Source organism: Lissotriton helveticus, chromosome 6 (assembly GCF_964261635.1).
Source record: "Lissotriton helveticus chromosome 6, aLisHel1.1, whole genome shotgun sequence".
Lineage (NCBI taxonomy): Eukaryota > Metazoa > Chordata > Amphibia > Caudata > Salamandridae > Lissotriton > Lissotriton helveticus.
Window position 1 is genome coordinate 689,473,566 of NC_136067.1, and position 19,020 is coordinate 689,492,585.

At 47.4% G+C, this 19,020-nt stretch overlaps 1 protein-coding gene across 2 annotated transcripts in view; it reads right to left on the reverse strand.

Annotated features, from left to right (window-relative positions):
• CEP162 (centrosomal protein 162) overlaps nt 1–19,020 on the reverse strand; it is a 977,479-nt gene that overhangs the window by 294,136 nt on the left and 664,323 nt on the right. For both annotated transcript variants that reach the window (XM_078648156.1, XM_078648158.1), the window contains 3 exons: nt 16,504–16,630; nt 16,017–16,180; nt 8,387–8,491 (listed from right to left, as the gene is read on the reverse strand). In XM_078648156.1, coding sequence (XP_078504282.1) covers nt 8,387–8,491; nt 16,017–16,180; nt 16,504–16,630 — 396 coding nt within the window. The remainder of the gene's footprint in view (nt 1–8,386; nt 8,492–16,016; nt 16,181–16,503; nt 16,631–19,020) is intronic.

A 19,020-nucleotide genomic window follows, 5' to 3' on the forward strand; every position in this document is an offset into this window, starting at 1 on the left:
CTTCAGGAGGCAAGTCAAATGGCCTCAACTGTCGCCACTCAATCTCCAAGCATGGAGGTGGAGACTGGACAGGTTCGGGTGGAGGACCGTCCCCTGCTGCTGCGACAGAAGGTCCTCCTGAAGAGGCAGACGAACCGGGGGATCGACTGACATACTGAGTAGCTCTGGATACCAGTACCTTCTCGCCCAGTCCGGACCACAAGGATGACTTGGACCCGGTCGCGCTTGATCTTCTTCAGCACTCTGGGCAGAAGTGGTATAGGCGGAGGGGCGTACAACAGACCGCAACTCCACTCGTGACGAAAAGCGTCTCCGAGCGAGTGCCGCCTTGGAAATTCCAACGCACAGAACAGATGACATTGCGCGTTCTCTTCGGTGGCGAATAGATCTAACCAAGGCTCTCCCCATCGCTGAAAGAGGCCTTGCGCCACGTCCGAGTTCAGACGCCATTCGTGATCCATCATGCACCGACGGCTGAGCTCGTCCGCCCTGGCGTTCAGAGAACCCGCCAGGTGTTGAGCCACCAGGGTCACGCCCTGGCGTTCCAGCCATTGCCAAAGGCGAAGAGCCTCTTGACAAAGGATCCACGACCCCACCCCGCCTTGTTTGTTGCAGTACCACATGGCGGTGGTGTTGTCCGTGAACACCTGCACTACACTCCCCCGGACAGAGGGGAGGAATGCCTTCAGTGCTAGACGAATCGCCCTGAGCTCCAACAGGTTGATGTGGAGCCGGGTCTCCGCCGGAGACCAGAGGCCTCTGATCTCCGTCTCTCCCATGTGGCCTCCCCAGCCCTGGAGGGACGCTTCTGTCACAACTACGTGCTCTGGTTGGGGAAGGGAGAGGGATCTGCCGCTGACCCAATCGCGGTCCGTGAGCCACCATTGCAGCTGTCTCGCAGTGCCCTCCGAGATCAGGACGTGGTCGGATAGGTTGCCCTGATGCTGAGCCCACTGAAACTTCAGGTCCCACTGCAGAGCCCACATCCGCCACCTGGCGTGATGCACCAGTAGGATGCAGGAGGCCATCAGCCCCAGAAGCCGCAGCGTCAACCTGACCGAAACCCGGGATAACGGCTGAAAGATGGGAATCAGAGCCAGAATATCCCGGACCCGCTGTTCGGGCGGATAAACCCGAAACCGCGCCGAGTCCAGAACCGCTCCGATGAAGAGGAGCTTCTGAGAGGGGCACAGGTGTGACTTCGGCACATTGATGGAGAACCCCAGCTGGTGCAGGAGGTCCGCCGTCGTCTGGAGGTGGCTGACAACTGTCTGGGGCGAGCCCGCCTTCAACAGCCAGTCGTCGAGGTAGGGAAAGACTGAAACCCCTAACCTGCGCAGATGAGCTGCGACCACCTCCATCACCTTTGTGAACACTCGTGGGGCGCTGGTAAGGCCGAAGGGGAGCACGGTAAATTGAAAGTGCTCGTGGCCCACCATGAACCGCAGGTAGCGCCGCTGGGCAGGCAGGACGGGGATGTGAAAGTAAGCGTCCTGCAAGTCCAACGCTACCATCCAGTCTCCTGGGTCCAGGGCAGCCAGAACCTGAGCCAGAGTCAGCATTTTGAACTTCTCCTTCCGGAGGAAGCCGTTGACGTTCCTTAGGTCCAAGATAGGGCGTAGGCCCCCTTTGCCCTTCTTGGGTACCAGAAAGTAGTGGGAGTAGCAACCACACCCTACTTCTGGCCCAGGAACGCGCTCGATGGCCCCCTTGGCCAAGAGGGCCGTAACTTCCTCCTGCAGAAGTCGCAAATGATCCCCCGATACACGGTGGTTCTGCGGTGGCATGGCTGGAGGAGTCGCCTCGAAGGGGAGGGAGTAGCCCCTTCGGACGATTTGCAGCACCCACCTGTCCGATGTGACAGTGCGCCAGTGGAGGTGGTGATGGCGAACCCTGCCCCCCCACTGGCGTCACATGGGCCTGAAAGCTCGGACTAGGAGGGTTTCGAGGCGGATGCTGCGGGGGAAGGTGTGGACTGACCTCGCCGCTGCCCCCGACCGCCTGGACGGTGGTTCCCAGGCTCTCGGGGGTAGGGTGGGAGGACAGGAAACATGGGTCGCCCGGGGCTGGGCGGTGGCGCCTGGCCACGTTCCTATCTACGGGCGAACCCATAGCGGGCTTGGACCAAGTGCCCAGAAGAACGTCGGTCAAGGCCTCATTAAAGGGCAGCAGAGGCTCGGCGGAGCTTGACTGAGGTTTAAGGACCTCAGTGAGGAGGTTAGTCCTCACGGCCGCGACGGGGAGCTCAAGGCCCAAGGCCTTGGCAGCCCTCATCAGCACCACACTATATGTTGCCCCCTCCTCCGAAGCCACGGTAGGAGGGGAGACAAACCCAGTGTCTGGAGAGGTGTCCAGGCCACTGGCCTCCCCAAGGTCTCCTGTCCAGTCCTCATGAGACTGACACTCCCTGGTCAGAGGGTCCTCAGACCCCTCCCAGTCCTCTTCCTCACCCATCTCCTGAAATTCAGGGTCCTCAACCAATGGGGCCTGTTCATAAAAGTGAAATTCACCTAACGCGTCTGGAGCGGCGCCCAGCGGGGCCGTCCCGACGGCCGAACAGGAACGGAGGTAGGACCGGGGCCGGCGCCGCCCGAGGACGGCGCCGGAGGCGACACCTGAGGGTCCGACGCCGGGGAGGTCGTCAGATCCACCGGCGACGAACCAGATCCCGAAGGAGGACCAGCGGCGTCCTGCGGCGCCGGGCCTGAAGGCGTCGGCGGCGTCGGGGCCGAAGCACCCGACGGCGTCGGGGCCGGAGCCGCCGACCCGCTAGGGCTCCCAGACGGGTCCGCTGGGCCCGGAGGCGCCGCGGAGCCCGTTGGGGGAGAGAGGTTCCTCATGGCCATGAGGAAGCGCTCGATCTCCTCCGGCGTCGCGTTCAGCCCAGGGACCGGAGGGTGTGGAGCTGGACGCGGCGCCCGCGACTCCGACGGAGCCGCGTGGGTGGTGTCACCCGAACCCCCGGCCGCATCGTGCGAGCGTCGGGGGGAGTCCGAGGAGCGATGACACCGCTTGGACTTCTTGTGCCTCTTACCTGACGACGACTTCGACCCGGAGGAGTGCGGCCTACTCTCGGAGCTGTGGTGGCTCCGAGCCCGTGACCTGTCCCTCGACCTCCCATGGGATCGGGACCTCTCACGGCGCGGGACCGACTGCCGGAGTTCGAGGCGCCTACGGGACCGCTCCCGCCTGGCTTTCGAAGAGAGGGCCCGGCAGTCGGAGCAAGCCTTGTCGTCGTGGTCGACGCCCAAACACGACAAACACACACGGTGAGGATCCGTGACCGACATCAGCCGGTCGCAATCGTCACAATGCTTGAAGCCGGGCATCCCTAGCGGCACCGTTTCGGAGTCGAGAGACTTCGAAATAGCAATCAAAAAGGATCAAAAAGTTAGTCAAAAATTGACTAGGGTTACTGCTTTTTCCAGATCTGCGCTAGCTGGCGCGGAAAAAAGAACAACTGACGTCAGCACGCGGAGGCGGCGTCTAAGTACTCCGACGACATCATCACGGCGCCCACGACGCCGACGACGGACGCGGAGCCGCAGACGACGCCTACCGACGCGCAAGGGTACTGCTACGCAAAAATTTCCGGATCCAGTCTGACGCCTGGGGATATTCTAAGGTAAGGAATCTAATACTAACGTGTCTCTTTCAGATATCTGCGTCAGCAGGAGCTCGAACGCTGGTGCCAGCGACATTAGAACTGGCATTGGTTAGAAGGAGCTGGTGAAGATCTTGGAGCTGGAATGGACGTTTGCACTGGAGTTGCTGTGGAACCCTAGGCAGGTCAAGGGCAACAGACAACGCAGAGGATTGCTCCATCATTGGTAAATTGACTGGAGGCCCCTTGGGGACCCTGGGGCCGAAACGTACCCCAGAGGGAGATGGAAGAGTCAATAATACACAGCATGACCTCCTTGAAGGCCTCCCCCCTGCTGCGGCAATGGCTCCGGAAATTTGGGGTACAACCGAACCAGTTGTGGAATCAGCCCCTTTATCTGGGATCGGAAGTGAGGTCATTTGACAGCCCTCCACAATTCTCTTTGGACAGAGAATGGTGGGATGAAGAAAAGTCAAGCTTCCACTTATTGTGTTTCTTCTCTAACTTACTGGACGACCTTGACAGTGAAGAAGACTTGTCATGGGAGCTGCCTAAAGACCGAAAATGAGTCTTCACCCTTGACTTAGAGAGGGAACAGGACTCATGTGAGGTCTGAGACTTCTTTCCGTTTTTGGCAATGTACAGCTTAGCTTCACGGTCATAGATCACCTTTGGGTGCAAGAGAACACATTATTTGGAGGTCTTGGAGTTGTGCCCCCACCACAGGCAAACTTCATGAGGGGTCATCAACATCTGTTACCAATAATCAAGACTAGGTTTGAACCGTGTAGTCTTCGGTGAGGAGATTGTTGCCAAGGAGCGACCCTTGACCCTACACCCAGGCAGGTCGCTCCCCACGCCGCGTAGCTCCACCAGTCTTCGCCCATGCTTCCACCTAGCTGCTGCCAAGTACGAAGCCCACATGGTAGGCCCCGATCTGCTCTGTCCCTCTCTGCTTTGTATCTTGTGCCCGTCAATATTGTCTTATTCCCCCTCTAATTACCGGTTTCTGCGCTCTGTCCCTCGCTGTTTTGCATCCTGTGCCCGTTAAAATTGTTTCATTCTCTGCTCAATTACTGTTTTTGTACCCTGTGCCCCGGCCTTTGCCCGCCTTCTCCTGCGCCCACTCACCTCCTGCCCCCTCGCCAGTCCCACTTCCCGTCGCAGCATCCCCTCGGCCCTGCCTCCCAGCTCCCATTCACCGGTTCTCCCCCACCCAGCTGCTCCTCCCTCCCACCTGCCCTTCTTATGGCGGCCGTTAAACGGCCGCGCGCAGCGGGCGTGCCGCTGGCGCGCCGAAGGTGCGCAAAAGTCAAGCCCGTCTGCGTCCGTCCGCGCCTGGACCACGCCCAGCACCAGGACCCCGAAGACACCACAACATCCGACTGCACTACGACGCCAGCACCCTCCATGCACTCAACCCTGGACGAGAACACACCTGCTACCGGGCACCCCGAAGTGCACCCAAGGGCCCTTCATCTGCCGGAACTGCAGCTTCACCAGCATCCGACCCGCAAAACCACCTACCAATAAACCCAACTACCTGAGATGCATCCTCCTCAACACTCGCTCCGCCCGCAAATACGCCATCGAACTCTGGGACCTCCTCGATTCAACCGCCCCAGACGTCGCCTTCCTGACGGAGCCCTGGCTGAACCCCGCCTCAGCACCCGACATCGCCATAGCCATCCCAGAAGGCTACAAGATCTCCCGCAGAGACCGCACCAACGGAGTAGGAGGTAGAATTGCCATCGTCCACACCCTGAGAGTCTCGACCAACACAGACGACACCCTCAGCACCGCCGAACAACTGCATTTCCAGATCCACACCGACCCCAACACCACCCTCAGAGGAACCCTCATCTACAGACCCCCTGGACCCAGACCACAGTTCAGCGACTCCATCGCCAACCTCATCAGCATTCACACCCTCGCCTCCACAGACTACAAACTCCTCGGGGACCTGAACTTCCACCTCGAGAACAACAACGAAGTCAACTCAGCCACCCTGATTGACAACTTTGCCAACCTCGGACTCAGACAGCTTGTGACAACACCCACCCACGCCTCTGGTCACACACTTGACCCTATCTTCTCTGCAAGCCCCCGCGTCTCCTTCAACCACACCACTGAAACCCACTGGACCGACCACCGCTGCGTCCATTTCACCTTCAGGAAGCCCACCACACACCACCGCACCCAACAGTTGCCTCGGCGCTGCTGGGGCAAAGTCACCGAAGAGCAGCTAGTCACCACCCTCTCCCAGAGCCGACCAGTTGACCCCACCAAACCCAACACCGCCGCTCTCAACCTCCGACAGTGGATCAACGACTGCGCAAACTCTCTCGCTTCACTCAAGACATCCTCAAACAGCCACACCAGCAAGAAAGCCACCTGGTTCCCTCAAGACCTCCAGGCCTCCAAGCGTATATGCCGGAAATTGGAGAAGAACTGGCTCCGTGAACGATCACCAGACAAATACACAGCCCTCAAGAACGCCACCCGCAGACACCATCAACTCATCAGAACCGCCAAGAGGACCGCTTTCTAGGACCGCCTGGATAACAACTCACACAACAGCAAAGAGCTCTTCAGCATCGTGAAGGAACTCTCCAACCCCAGCTCCAACACCAACGACATCCCCCCTTCGCAGCACCTGTGCAACTCACTTGCCACATTCTTCCACCGCAAGATCGCCGACATCCATGACAGCTTAAACGCCACGACTCCCCCGCCAACCATCGAGACCTCCACCCCAGTGACCACCAGCCGCCTGATCGCCTGGTCCAACATCAACGACGATGACACCATAAAGATCATGAACTCCGTCCATTCCGGATCCCCGTCTGACCCATGCCCACACCACGTCTTCAACAAAGCCAGCACAATCATTGCTCCCCATCTCCGGAAATCTATCAACATTTCCTTCAAGACAGCAACCTTCCCGGAGAGCTGGAAGCACGCCAAGATCAACGCCTTAAGCCCAAGGCGGACCCCAAGGACCTCAAGAACTTCCGTCCCATCTCCCTGCTCCCGTTCCCGGCAAAGGTCACCGAGAAAATCGTCAACAAACAACTGACCCGCTACCTCGAGGACAACAACATCCTGGACCCATCCCAGTCTGGTTTCCGCAGCAACCACAGCACCGAAACCGCCCTCATCGCCGCCACCGACAACATCAGGACCCTGCTCGACAATGGGGAAACAGCAGCCCTCATCCTCCTGGACCTGTCAGCTGCCTTCGACACGGTCTGCCACCGCACACTCCGAACACGCCTACACAGCGCCGGGATCCAAGAGAAGGCCCTGGACTGGACCACATCCTTCCTCTCCGGCAGAACTCAGTGGGTCCGCCTCCCACCCTTCCGCTCCACCGCCACCGAGATCATCTGGGGCGTACCCTAGGGCTCTTCCCTAAGCCCAACGCTGTTCAACATCTACATGGCACCCCTCGTCCACGTCGCCAGACAGCACGACCTTAACATCATCTCCTACGCCGACAACACCCAGCTGATCATCTCCCTCACCAAAGACCCTCACACCGCCAAAACCAACCTCCACGAAGGAATGAAGGCCGTCACCGAATGGATGAAGAACAACCGACTGAAGCTGAACTCGGAAAAGACGGAGGTCCTCATCCTTGGCTCCACCCCTTCAGCCTGGGACGACTCCTGGTGTCCAACATCACTGGGAACAGCCCCGACACCCGACCACGCACGCAACCTGGGGGTCATCCTCGACTCCACCCTCTCCATGTCTAAACAGGTCAACGCCGTCTCCTCTTCCTGCTTCAACACCCTCCGAATGCTCAGCAGGATCTTCAAGTGTATCCCCACCGAAACGAGAAGAATAGTCACCCAGGCCCTCGTCACCAGCAGGCTGGACTACGGAAACGCCCTCTACACAGGAACGTCAACCAAGCTCCTGAGACGGCTGCAACGCATCCAGAATGCCTCGGCACGACTGATCCTCGACATCCCCCCTGAGAGACCTACACTGGCTCCCCGTCAACAAGAGGATAACTTTCAAGCTCCTCATCCATGCACACAAGGCCCTCCACAACGCCGGCCCAGCGTACCTCAACAGACGACTCCGCTTCTACACCCCTACTCGCAAGCTCCGCTCCGCCGGACTCGCCCTCGCCACAGTCCCCCGCATCCGAAGAACGACCGCAGGCGGCAGATCCTTCTCCCACCTCGCCGCCAAGACCTGGAACACCCTCCCCACCAACCCACGGCAGACCCAAGATCTACTGGTCTTCAGAAGACTTCTCAAGACCTGGCTCTTCGATCAGTAGCAGCACCTCCTCCCCCCCCCCGGCGTCTTGGGACCCTCACGGGTATGTAGCACGCTTAACAAATGTCCTGATTGATTGAACGAACGAAATGGAGCAGCGCTGCGGATCTGTGCACGCAGGCACAGAAAGAAATGATCTGATGTAGACGTGCTGGGGTGGGGCTTATATGCAGCTCCTCTCCGTCACTACCGAGGTAAAACGAGACCAACCCAGAGCCCCATGGAGCCACATAATGACTGGAGAACTGCTATGAAAACCTCTGGATCCAGTCTGGACCTGGGGCGTATTCTATAAGTGAGGAATCTGCAGCCAGAAGTATACATCAGAAATTATATTTTATTTGTTTTCAAAGTACAACATATGTCCAAATGCCATATTGTACAGACTAGGCCAATATCTGGACTTTTCGTGTCTATTTTCTATACTTATGTTTGTTTCAATGTAGAACATTGTAAATACAAATAAACAAGTAACTTATGACTTACTTGACGTTCAAGATCCTGGATTCTTTTAGCATCACCTGTTCGCTCTTTTAGACGTTTCTGTTGCTGTTCAGAGCGGTTACCAGCTTCCATTTTGAGTTTATGCACCTGTGGAGATATGAATCAATTAAACAAAGATGCATTTAACTGATGAGCGCCTTCGACAACATCTGCCGACTTGTAATTCTCTGGGTCTTAGTGTATCCAGTTCAATAAGCGGTTTTATATAGGCATGCCAAATGAAAACGTCTAGGAAGGAAAAGGCCAAACTTTACGCAAAAGGTCAGGCCATTAAGATACAACTGAATGAGTCAAGTTATATGGTTTATGAAGAACTGTAAAACACAACACAAGTTACCATATGAAAATACAACTTTATGGTCTTTTTCATTTTCAAGACTAATGATGATCTTCCTAAGCAGTCGGAAACTGATTGAGCTGATTGTATGCATAAGTGTGTATGTGTATATATGTGTATATATACACACACACGCTCACAAAAAACCCAAAGGTTAAAGATAAGTTATAGTTAGGAAAACTTTCTTTATGTTTGGTATAGAAACCCAACTTAAACTACACAAACATTAGAAATTCTTCAGTTATAGTTATATCTTTAATTTATCTTTGAAGCGCCAGTTTTAATGTAATATACTCGCCACACTACATTAACTATAACTCGCCACTGTACCATGCAGTAAGTTCAGGTAAATCATGTAATTTGAGATGTCATAAGTTCTTAATGCAGTGATTTCACATGCTTTAACCTCTGTAGTATGCAAGGGCATAGGTTGTGCCTGAAGAAGGGGCAACTTATAGTTAATGTAGTGTGGTAAGTAAGGTGAGATGAGAAAACTGTGTACGGAGGTGTGTGAGTTATCAGGATTTTGAGGTGGTTGGTAAGTATAAATGTGAGTTATAAGAAAGACTGACATTACTTTGAAAGTGGTGCTTAAGTGATAAATTAAAGACATACCCATTCCTGTAGAATTTCTAATGTTTGTGCAGTTTAATTTGGATTTCTATATAACATAAAGAATTTTTTCCTAACTATAAATTATCTTTAAGCTTTGTTTTTTGGGTGAATTTCATTTTTTTTAAATTTTAGTAACAAATGTATAATACTGGTACAGTTTAGTGATGCGGAGCGGAGTGCTATTAAGTGGAGTGGGGTAGAATATAGTGGAGGATAGTTTTTTTAAAGTGTACTGTATTACAGAATATTTTGGTATGCTGAAGTGGAATAAAGAGGACTTAGGTATCCTGGAGTGGCATACATTGGACTGGTTTACAGCGTAGTGGTCGGAGTAGAGTCGCATACATTGGGGTGGCATACACTGAAGTCAGGTACAATAGTGAGGAGTATATTGCAGTGACAGAGTGTAATGGTGCACAGTGCACTGGTATACAGTGGGATAGCATACAAAAGAGTGTGGTAAAGTGGAGTTATGTCCTGTACATATTGTAAAGTGTATTTGTGTAGACTGTAGTGGCGTGCAATGGAGTGCTGTAGAATGAAGTGTTGTGTAGTGTAGGGGCATATATCGGAATATCGCATACTAAAATAGCAAAGCATGAACAACTAAAAGGCCCATTTATGGTCACATGCTAATGGGAACCTATAAACAAATACATAACAGGTAGAATATATTTTAATCTACATAAGTTTTCTTGCTGAGCTCTCTGGCACACAAAATAAAACTGTGTCCAACAAGCCAAACAAAAACCATCTTCTTTATGTACTCCTGTTTAGCAAAATGGAAAAGCGGCCTGGCAATGAGTAACACAAATTACTTTAAGGAGGACATGATAAGTGGACAGTAGGAAAAAAAAATCTTAATATTTATAACAACAATAATTGGCTTTCATTCACTTTGGGTTTCATATGTAGCACAATCCTATTAAAAGTAGCAAGAAAGCACAAAAAACAAACTAGACTGCATATGCACATTTTCAGAAACAAAACATGAACAAATACAAGACATTTATGTTCAAAAGATTAAGTAAAACAATAAACAAAATCATAACAAATACAATAGATAAAAAGAAAGACATCACATTCATTCTGATTGCCACTCTGTAGTTATGGTTAGAATTCCCAAATATAGGGCTTGCTCGGATATTATCTCCCTATAAACTTTGCACCCGTTTGACCAATCACCACAAAACTTTCCAGACCTTTAGCATTTTCTACATTTTGAGATGATGTAAATTTTTTAGGTGAATCGTTAAGGGGTGTAAATATAAAAGTGGTACCACAATGAGTTTTTCTGCCAGTGCATTTTCCATAGACTATTGTATTTGACATAGAACAGATTTACATGAAATTTGGCAGGATTATACATGTTTGTGCAGATATGATGTTTTTTGGGTACTGCAGTTAAGTAGGGTAAGCATTTTTTAAATTAGAAGGTTTTTAAAGTTAGTGATATCTGTCACCATGGTATTTTCGCCGAATTTCACAACATTTTGTGAAACTACTGTGGTACATGGCTGTAAACTTATTTACAAAAATATTACATACAAATACATTTCACTACCTATAACCATTTTAATAAAATGGTAATAGGTAGGGACATACTACTTACCTATAACTAAAGCCCCAACACCGAACACAGCCAAAGTGTAGTAAAAACAACATGGCTGACTTTTCATTCTATAAAAACAACCATTACTCAATTATATACTGGTTTGTCGTCAACATGTACCATGGTATAATGCAAAGTTATCACGATATACCATGGCCCAAAATATAACTAAGGCCTAGATGTATTATTGGATTGCAGTACCCTTGTGTCATTCATGGGCAATGCAATATTTAAGTCAGATTTTCAAAGGAACGCAAAGCCACTATGTGTGGCCCTGCGTTGACTGGTAAATCTGGAGAAACTCAAAGCAATGCAATTTGCTGTATTGAGTTACTTTGTACACCATATTCTACATTGTTGCTAAATTTCACATACATCTGGATGCCACTCCACTGTAGCCACTCCATTATACACCACTCTACTCTACACCACCTTATGCTATTAAACTGTATGCTACTTCAGTCTACGTAACTCCACTGTATGCCACTTCACTCGAAGCTACTCTATTATATGCTATTCCACGCTACACCATTCTACTGCACGCCACCCCACTCTACTCTATTCCACTCTACAACACTCCACTGTACGCTATTCCACTATATGCCACTCCACTGTATGCTACTCTATGCTACGTGACTCCAGTGTATGTCACTACACTCTAAGCGACTCCATTCTGCACTATTCGATTGGACCCCACTCCAATGCACTCCACTCCACTGTATGCTATTACACTCAACCCCACGCCATTGTACACCACACCACTGTACACTACTCCACCCGTACGCTACTCAACTATACACTTTTACACTCTATGCCACCCCACTGTACAACACTCCACACTATGCCACTCCACTCTACTCTATTACACTGTACACAGCTCCACTCTACACCACTGAACTATATGCATTCACCCATAAATTAACTCATACATACAGTCAGCCATCAATACAGCACTATCATATGCACTCATACACCTATACAGACACTCACACACTGCCACTCACCCATAGTTACTTACTCAGCTAGTTAGTCATGCAAATAATAAAATACACTGTATGAAACTTCACTCTACGTCTCTTCAGTGTAAACCACTCCACAGTATGCCACTCTGCTATACGCTACTCCAGTGTATGCTATTCCGCTCTACACCATTCCAAAATATGCCACTCTATGCTAGTCCACTGTATGCCACTCCACTCTATGCTACTCTGCTCTACAACACTCCAGTGTATGCCACTTCACTCTACCCCACTCCATTCTATGCTGTTCCATTGGATGCCAGTCGACTGTACACCAATCCACTACACACTTTTACACTTTACGCTACTCCTCTATATGCTATTACACTATACGCTATTACATTCTATGCCACTCCAGTCTACTTTACACCACTCTTCGCTAATCCACTTTATGCAACTTAACTATACGCAACTCCACTCTATGCCACTCCAGCGTACTCTTCGCCACCCATATAACTCCACTCTACAAAACTCTACTACACTGTAAGCCACTCTACTAGACTCTACTCCACTCTATCACTGTACACTCCACTGTCCACCTTTGCACTGGACTCTTTGCCCGCATACTCTATTGCACAATCCTCTACTCCACTGTGACAGTTTCCAACACTGTAACACACAGCACTCCACTCTACTGTATGACACTTCACTCCAATTTCTAACAGTTTCCTTGACTCTATGCTACACCAATCCACTTCAATGAATGCCACCCCACTCTATGCTATGTATCTATCAGAACTGAAGTACATCCGGTAGGCAGGGTGGATGGCAAAATGAAAGCAAGTGTCTGGGAGAGCGATCATCATCATAAAATCCCCTTGTTGGAGGAGGTCAATGACCTCCTGGAGTACAGCCATCTGGAATGTTTCTGAGGTGATGTAACGGCTGAAGGCCTGAGATAGGGGATGAGTTGGAGGGACTCATCTTTCTTGAGAAGGAGGAAGTATAATGAGAACACTGTGCTCTGATGTTGTAGAGGTACGGCCTCTATGTCTGCATTTTGCAGAAGGGCACTTGCCTCTTGTTTGAGAAGAGGGAGGTGGTCAGAACTGAATTTGTGAGTGTGTGGCAGAATGTGGGAAGGGTGGAACACAGTTTGAGGCAGTAACCGTGCCATATCATGCCTACCAACCATCCCTATGGGTTGATTTGTTGCCATCGAAGGAGGAAACAGCTAAGCCCGAATCCAGCAGGTGATTTGTTGTCACGTCACTGTTTTGTAGGGGGAGGCCCCTTGTGGGAGCCTGCCATACCTGTACCCTGGTGATTGCCCCTGTAGGCCACCCTACCATTTTCTCTGCTGGCTTGATGATGGTATGCTGGCTGTTGTATTTGATACAAATGGGCTTGGTCAGGTGAAGCATGTTTTGCCCCTCCTCTGGATTGCTGCCTGAAAAGGAAGCTGTGCCATCGAGACCCCCGATTGATTCTGCTGTCTCCCTAGCCTTTATTTTCTCCAGCATCTCATGAACTCGAAGTTCCAAGAGGTGTTTGCTGTCTAACGGGAGGTTGATGAGATGCCTCAGGTTTTAACCTGGAGATATATAGACAGGCATTGTAGAATAAAGCTGCTGTTTATCACTCTAGAGGCTGTATAGGCAGAATCTAATGCACAGTGTATGCTGGCGCTCAATATGGTTTTGCCCTTCGACACAATTTCCTCCCATCCTTACCCAATACAGCTCTGGGAGGTTTTTGAGGAGATCCTCCATATCTTCCCATTGAACCCCTATCGTAATGTAAAAAGAGAGCAACCAAATTGTATATATATCAGTGGGTAGCTGCTCCTACCATCTCCCTCTTGCTCTCCTTATCTGGAGGAGGAGCATAGTCGAAGCTGTGGGCAGTGTGTACTACTAAGGACTCTCGTGGGGCTGACCCCTAACGGATATGGGGGAGGGTTTAAATGTCTTCTGTACCCCGGGGTAACAACACTGTTTTTAACAGGAGATTTACCAAATTGCTCTCAGGAGTTTGTTGCACGGGTAAAATATGAATGGCTTGAGGACGGAGCTCTACAGGATACTATGGACTACTGAAGGACTAAATAGGCAGGAGCCCATGATAAATGTTAGTCTGAGGCTATCTTTCACTACCTGGATTGTGGAAATACCCATGCTGCATTTGAATCAGATCCTGAAAAGTTATTATTGGAACAAATGAAGATGAAGGACAAATATTTAGTGGATGCGCAGCCGGAATAGAACCAGGGTCCTTAGTTCCAATCCAATCTCCTGAACTTTCCTGAAAATTGTAATTCTGGGCAAATCATTTAAACTGCCTTTACCTAAAATTATTAACATATTTGAAGTATAATGTAAATATAGAAGTTACATCTTTAAACCCCATTAAATGTACAAGATAAAGCTCCATTAATGTATAGCACACCATGCCTTCACACTTAGGTTTGCACTATACAAATACCAATAAATATTTACAATACAAACATGGATTGTGGTTTTCTGCTAGGTGGCATTAGCCCTTCACAGGATCCTTCCAAGTAGGAGGAAATGGCTAAATGGGTGATAATTAAAGAGAGTGTATGAATCTTAATCTGTTTTCTTTAGTAAGAACATAAACTGTCTTACATCAACAAGGAAAGGATGTTGACTAGAAAGAGGGGGGGATGGAGGAGTGGCTAATCTCGGGAATAAGGATGAGTGGTTTAGAGGTCAGGATTTCTTGAGTGAGGATATTGTTGTTCTTCTCTGTGGGGGCTTTATCTGAGTTTGCAATGCTAATAAGGTAATCAAGAGTCAGGAGATGAATGAATGCCAGGTGAGAAAGTTTGGGGAAGCTACTTGGGAGTAGCCAAAGGGGTTGATGGTGAGGTCTGTTATGTCTAATGATAATGGTGAACTGATGTGTACAAGCATTCTGTACTTCTCCTGAGAGACTTCTATGAAAAACCACTAATAAGACCTAAAATCCTCACAACTGTAAAGGCCAGGGGCTTTAATTCTAGGGTATTTTGGAAACAAGGATTTAAACTGTGCCCATTATTTGAGCACTGGAGATGCTAATTTATTTTCTGCCTTTGTACCTGCTGGAAGAGTGTTGAGATCTTAGCAGGGACATAGCTCTAGAGAGAACCCCTATCTTGGAATGTCAAACCAAAGATGAGGAAATAAGCAAAATAAATTGTCTTTACTCTGTCTGGCACTTAATTTTTCTATATTTGTAATCACCAACCCTTGAGTTACAAAGTCTTCTATCCACAAATCTGGACTGCAATTAGCTGTCAACCCAAAAATGACAGCTAATTGCAATTCAGATTTGTAGATAAAAGACTTTGTAACTCAAAGCTATTTGCAATCCAGATTTGTAGATAAAAGACTTTGTAACTCAAGTGTTGGTGATTAAAAATATTAGAAATGTAAATGCAAGACAGAGTAAAGACAATTCAGGATGCTTATTTCAAGATGAAAAAAACACAGCACAGTCCTCACTAAAACATATGCTAAACTGGACATCATTCTAATTCCCACATTACTTATTGGCTTATCCAAAGCAAACTGTGAATAGCTGTTTCATACTATCCCAAAAGATCCTAACAGAAGAAGTACATGGGGTTTTTCTCACCTGGATAGTAAATCATTAAATGTCCCTGAAAGCACTGTTAAAAGTATTTAAAAAACTGGACATAGAAGAGAGCCTAGCACACTCTCTACCTGTTGGTACTATTATGATGCGTTTGGGTACACTTCAATCCTACATGCATGCTCACTCATATAGTACCTGCAGCACAGTATGTGGTTATCTAACATCAGAGTAGACTGGTTGACCATTGGGCTAGTATAGCCTCCTTTTCACTTGAGGTTTAACAAAAGTGAGTTACTAAGACAGCCAGGTAAATGGTAAACCTGGATGCCATACATTTTCATAACAATCTTTCCAACAATTCAAAGTAATATATCTTCTAAATGAAGGAATACTCGATGGTCTCAACACGAATGTGAAGTATTAAAAGAACTGATACAAAATAATAGTTACAATTAAATATATACAAAAAGCTGTTCAAAATCTTACCTCTATTTGAAGCATTTCTATTTCTTTACTGGCATCCCTGAGTCGACTGGCATCTTTGTCTAACAGCTCCTGATTTTCTGCAAACCACTGCAGTCTCTTATTCAGACGACTAATTTCTTGTTTGTATGATTCTTCCATAATCTTCATCTCGTATGATTTATCACCTAAAATTAAACATTTTGATTCTAAGTACAGAGAGGTTAAAAAACACACAACCACTGACCGGCATTATAAAATCCTGCAAATTGCAAAATGATGCTGGCAAATTATTAATTAAAACAAATGAGTTCCATTGAAAACATTTGTAACATTGTAATATTAGGAGACTAGCCTGACTGAAATGCCCTGGAGAGTATGTACTTTTTTTGCAACGAGAAAAAGTAAAAAAACCTAAAAAAAAAACACATTTGATGAATGTCAATCCAATGGTTCATCTGAACAGGACCATGTTCAACATCAGTTTATCCTGACAAATCATGGCATTTACCTGATGTGTGGATTATCTGAGCCTTTGCAAGATCTCTCTCTTTCCTTATTTGACCAATATCAACTTCAAGACACTGCTTGTCTAGCTTGAGTTGCTTTACCTCCTCCAACAAATCAGCTTGCACTTTCTTGAATAGAAAAAGAAAACAGACGGTCAGAAAATACATTTTTCAGAATAGAACTACAAATTAGTAATTGTAAGGATTTTATAATAATAAATCAAAAAAGTCCTCGCAGACATGAGTCCTAAATTCTTTGAGGTGTGTCCCCCAATTAGGCCTTAGCACAATCTGCAAGTTTGCAAAAGTGGAGGCAATGCACATAGTTCAACTAACTAAATGTGGTGTGGCAGTCTGGAGTAACTTTCTAGAAATCAAATCATGTCTTTGATGTCTATTTGCTGCCTACTAAGGTTGGTTATTTTCACAACAATTGTATTCACATCTTGTATACTCAATAGACTATGATCATGAGACAAAGCTTCAAGGCATTGGGGAGGAAGAAAGGACACTGTCGACCTACTGTGAAACTGCGCCCTTCATTAAAACTGATATTTATTGTAATAGGAAGTATGAGTTTCACTTCTCACCTCCTTGGACATGTTTACAATATGTTTCTTATGGAGTGCCCACAGAAGCTTGGCATGCTTCTTTGTATGGCAAACTAACAAGTTACTTACCTTCAGTATAGCCTTTTCTGGTAGATACTTATATGACCACAGATTCCTCACTTTTTGAATATCCCCAGGTGAGAGACTGGATTTGGAAATTTTGTACAGCACCTTGCACATCAACAGGTGGTGCTGTGCAGCATTGTTATATCACATGATGCTCTGTCCCACGTGGACGTGACATTGGGACCAGTATCTATCTATCTATCTATCTATCTATCTATCTATCTATCTATCTAAATATATACATATATGCAGTATGGGGAGAAGAGGAGGTTTCTGCTTGGCAATTTCCAGGTGATTTCTATCCGCATATTTCCTTCACCCCCGGTGCAGTGCCAGACCAGCTCACAGCATTCTGGGATTCGTAGTATTGACGCACTGGGCGTCCTATCATTTTTGTTCACCAGCCAATGACTACCTGTGCTGTTCGGGGGGCGGAGTTGGCTTTCACCTGGCAGGAGGGGACTAGGTATTTATATCGGCTATTCTGTTCTCATTCTGCTTGAACCATTTTGCGCTGAAGAAGGCTTAACCTAAGCCGAAATGCATCCGCCTGAATTTGGTTTATTTTTGCAATAAAGAACCCGCCACAGACTCCCCTGCGTGGTCTCTTCTTCTTGCCCATGGAGAGGATACCGGATAGATATATATATATATATATATATATATATATATATATATATATATATATATATATATATATATATATATATATATATATATATATATATATATATATATATATATATATATATATATATATATATATATATATATATATATATATATATATATATATATATATATATATATATATATCCACTGAAAAAACCATAGGTTATAGACCATATATAGTTAGGAATTAGCATTTACAAAACCTTATTTTACTCACACAAAACCATTGAAATTCGCATATATAGTTAGTTGCACTAACTATATATCGCGCACCCGCAATCCACTGCTGATCATGTCACATATTACATCATTCATGACATGGTCAGTGACATCACTGATGACATCACTGATGACATCTCAAATGACATCACTGATGACATCACTGATGACATCTCAAATGACATCACTGATGACATCACTGATGACATCACTGATGACATCACTGATGACATCTCATTTGACATTACTGATCACATCACTGATGACATCACTGATGACATCTCATTTGACATTACTGATCACATCACTGATGACATCATTCATGTGATAATACGATGAACCTCTTCAGACTCTAATATAACCTTAGATACACTCAGTGTAAACAGACACTCACAGACTGTCACTCATCCATGGAGTTACTCACACACCTAGTCAGTCATGCAAAGAATCAATCACACCTCCATTTCCTCAACTATACAGTTATACACACCTTACTTATTCAAACATATACTAACACATATTTACTTTCTTATACAATCCCTGATACAAGTTCACAAGGATCCATACAGCCACTCACACATTCACTGGCTCTTATGCACAGTTATTTGTATATGTCAACTCTCACATGTACTGTGTTTTACATATGTACTTACTTTGACATGTAGCACTGAGATATCCATTCACTCACCAATACACTCATGCACACAGTCAACCGCCCATACAGCTGTTTCCACATGCACTTTTGAACCCATACATCTAGTGAATCAACTGCTCACACATCTATGCACAGAGTCATACACCTCCCAGCCACCCACACACACACACTCTCGGTCTCCCATACAAATACTTGGGCAACCAATCAATAACCCATATAGTTACTCATATAGCTACTGATCAACACATGCAGCAGTTTACAGAACAACCGACATAATGATGCACAAATTAAGACAG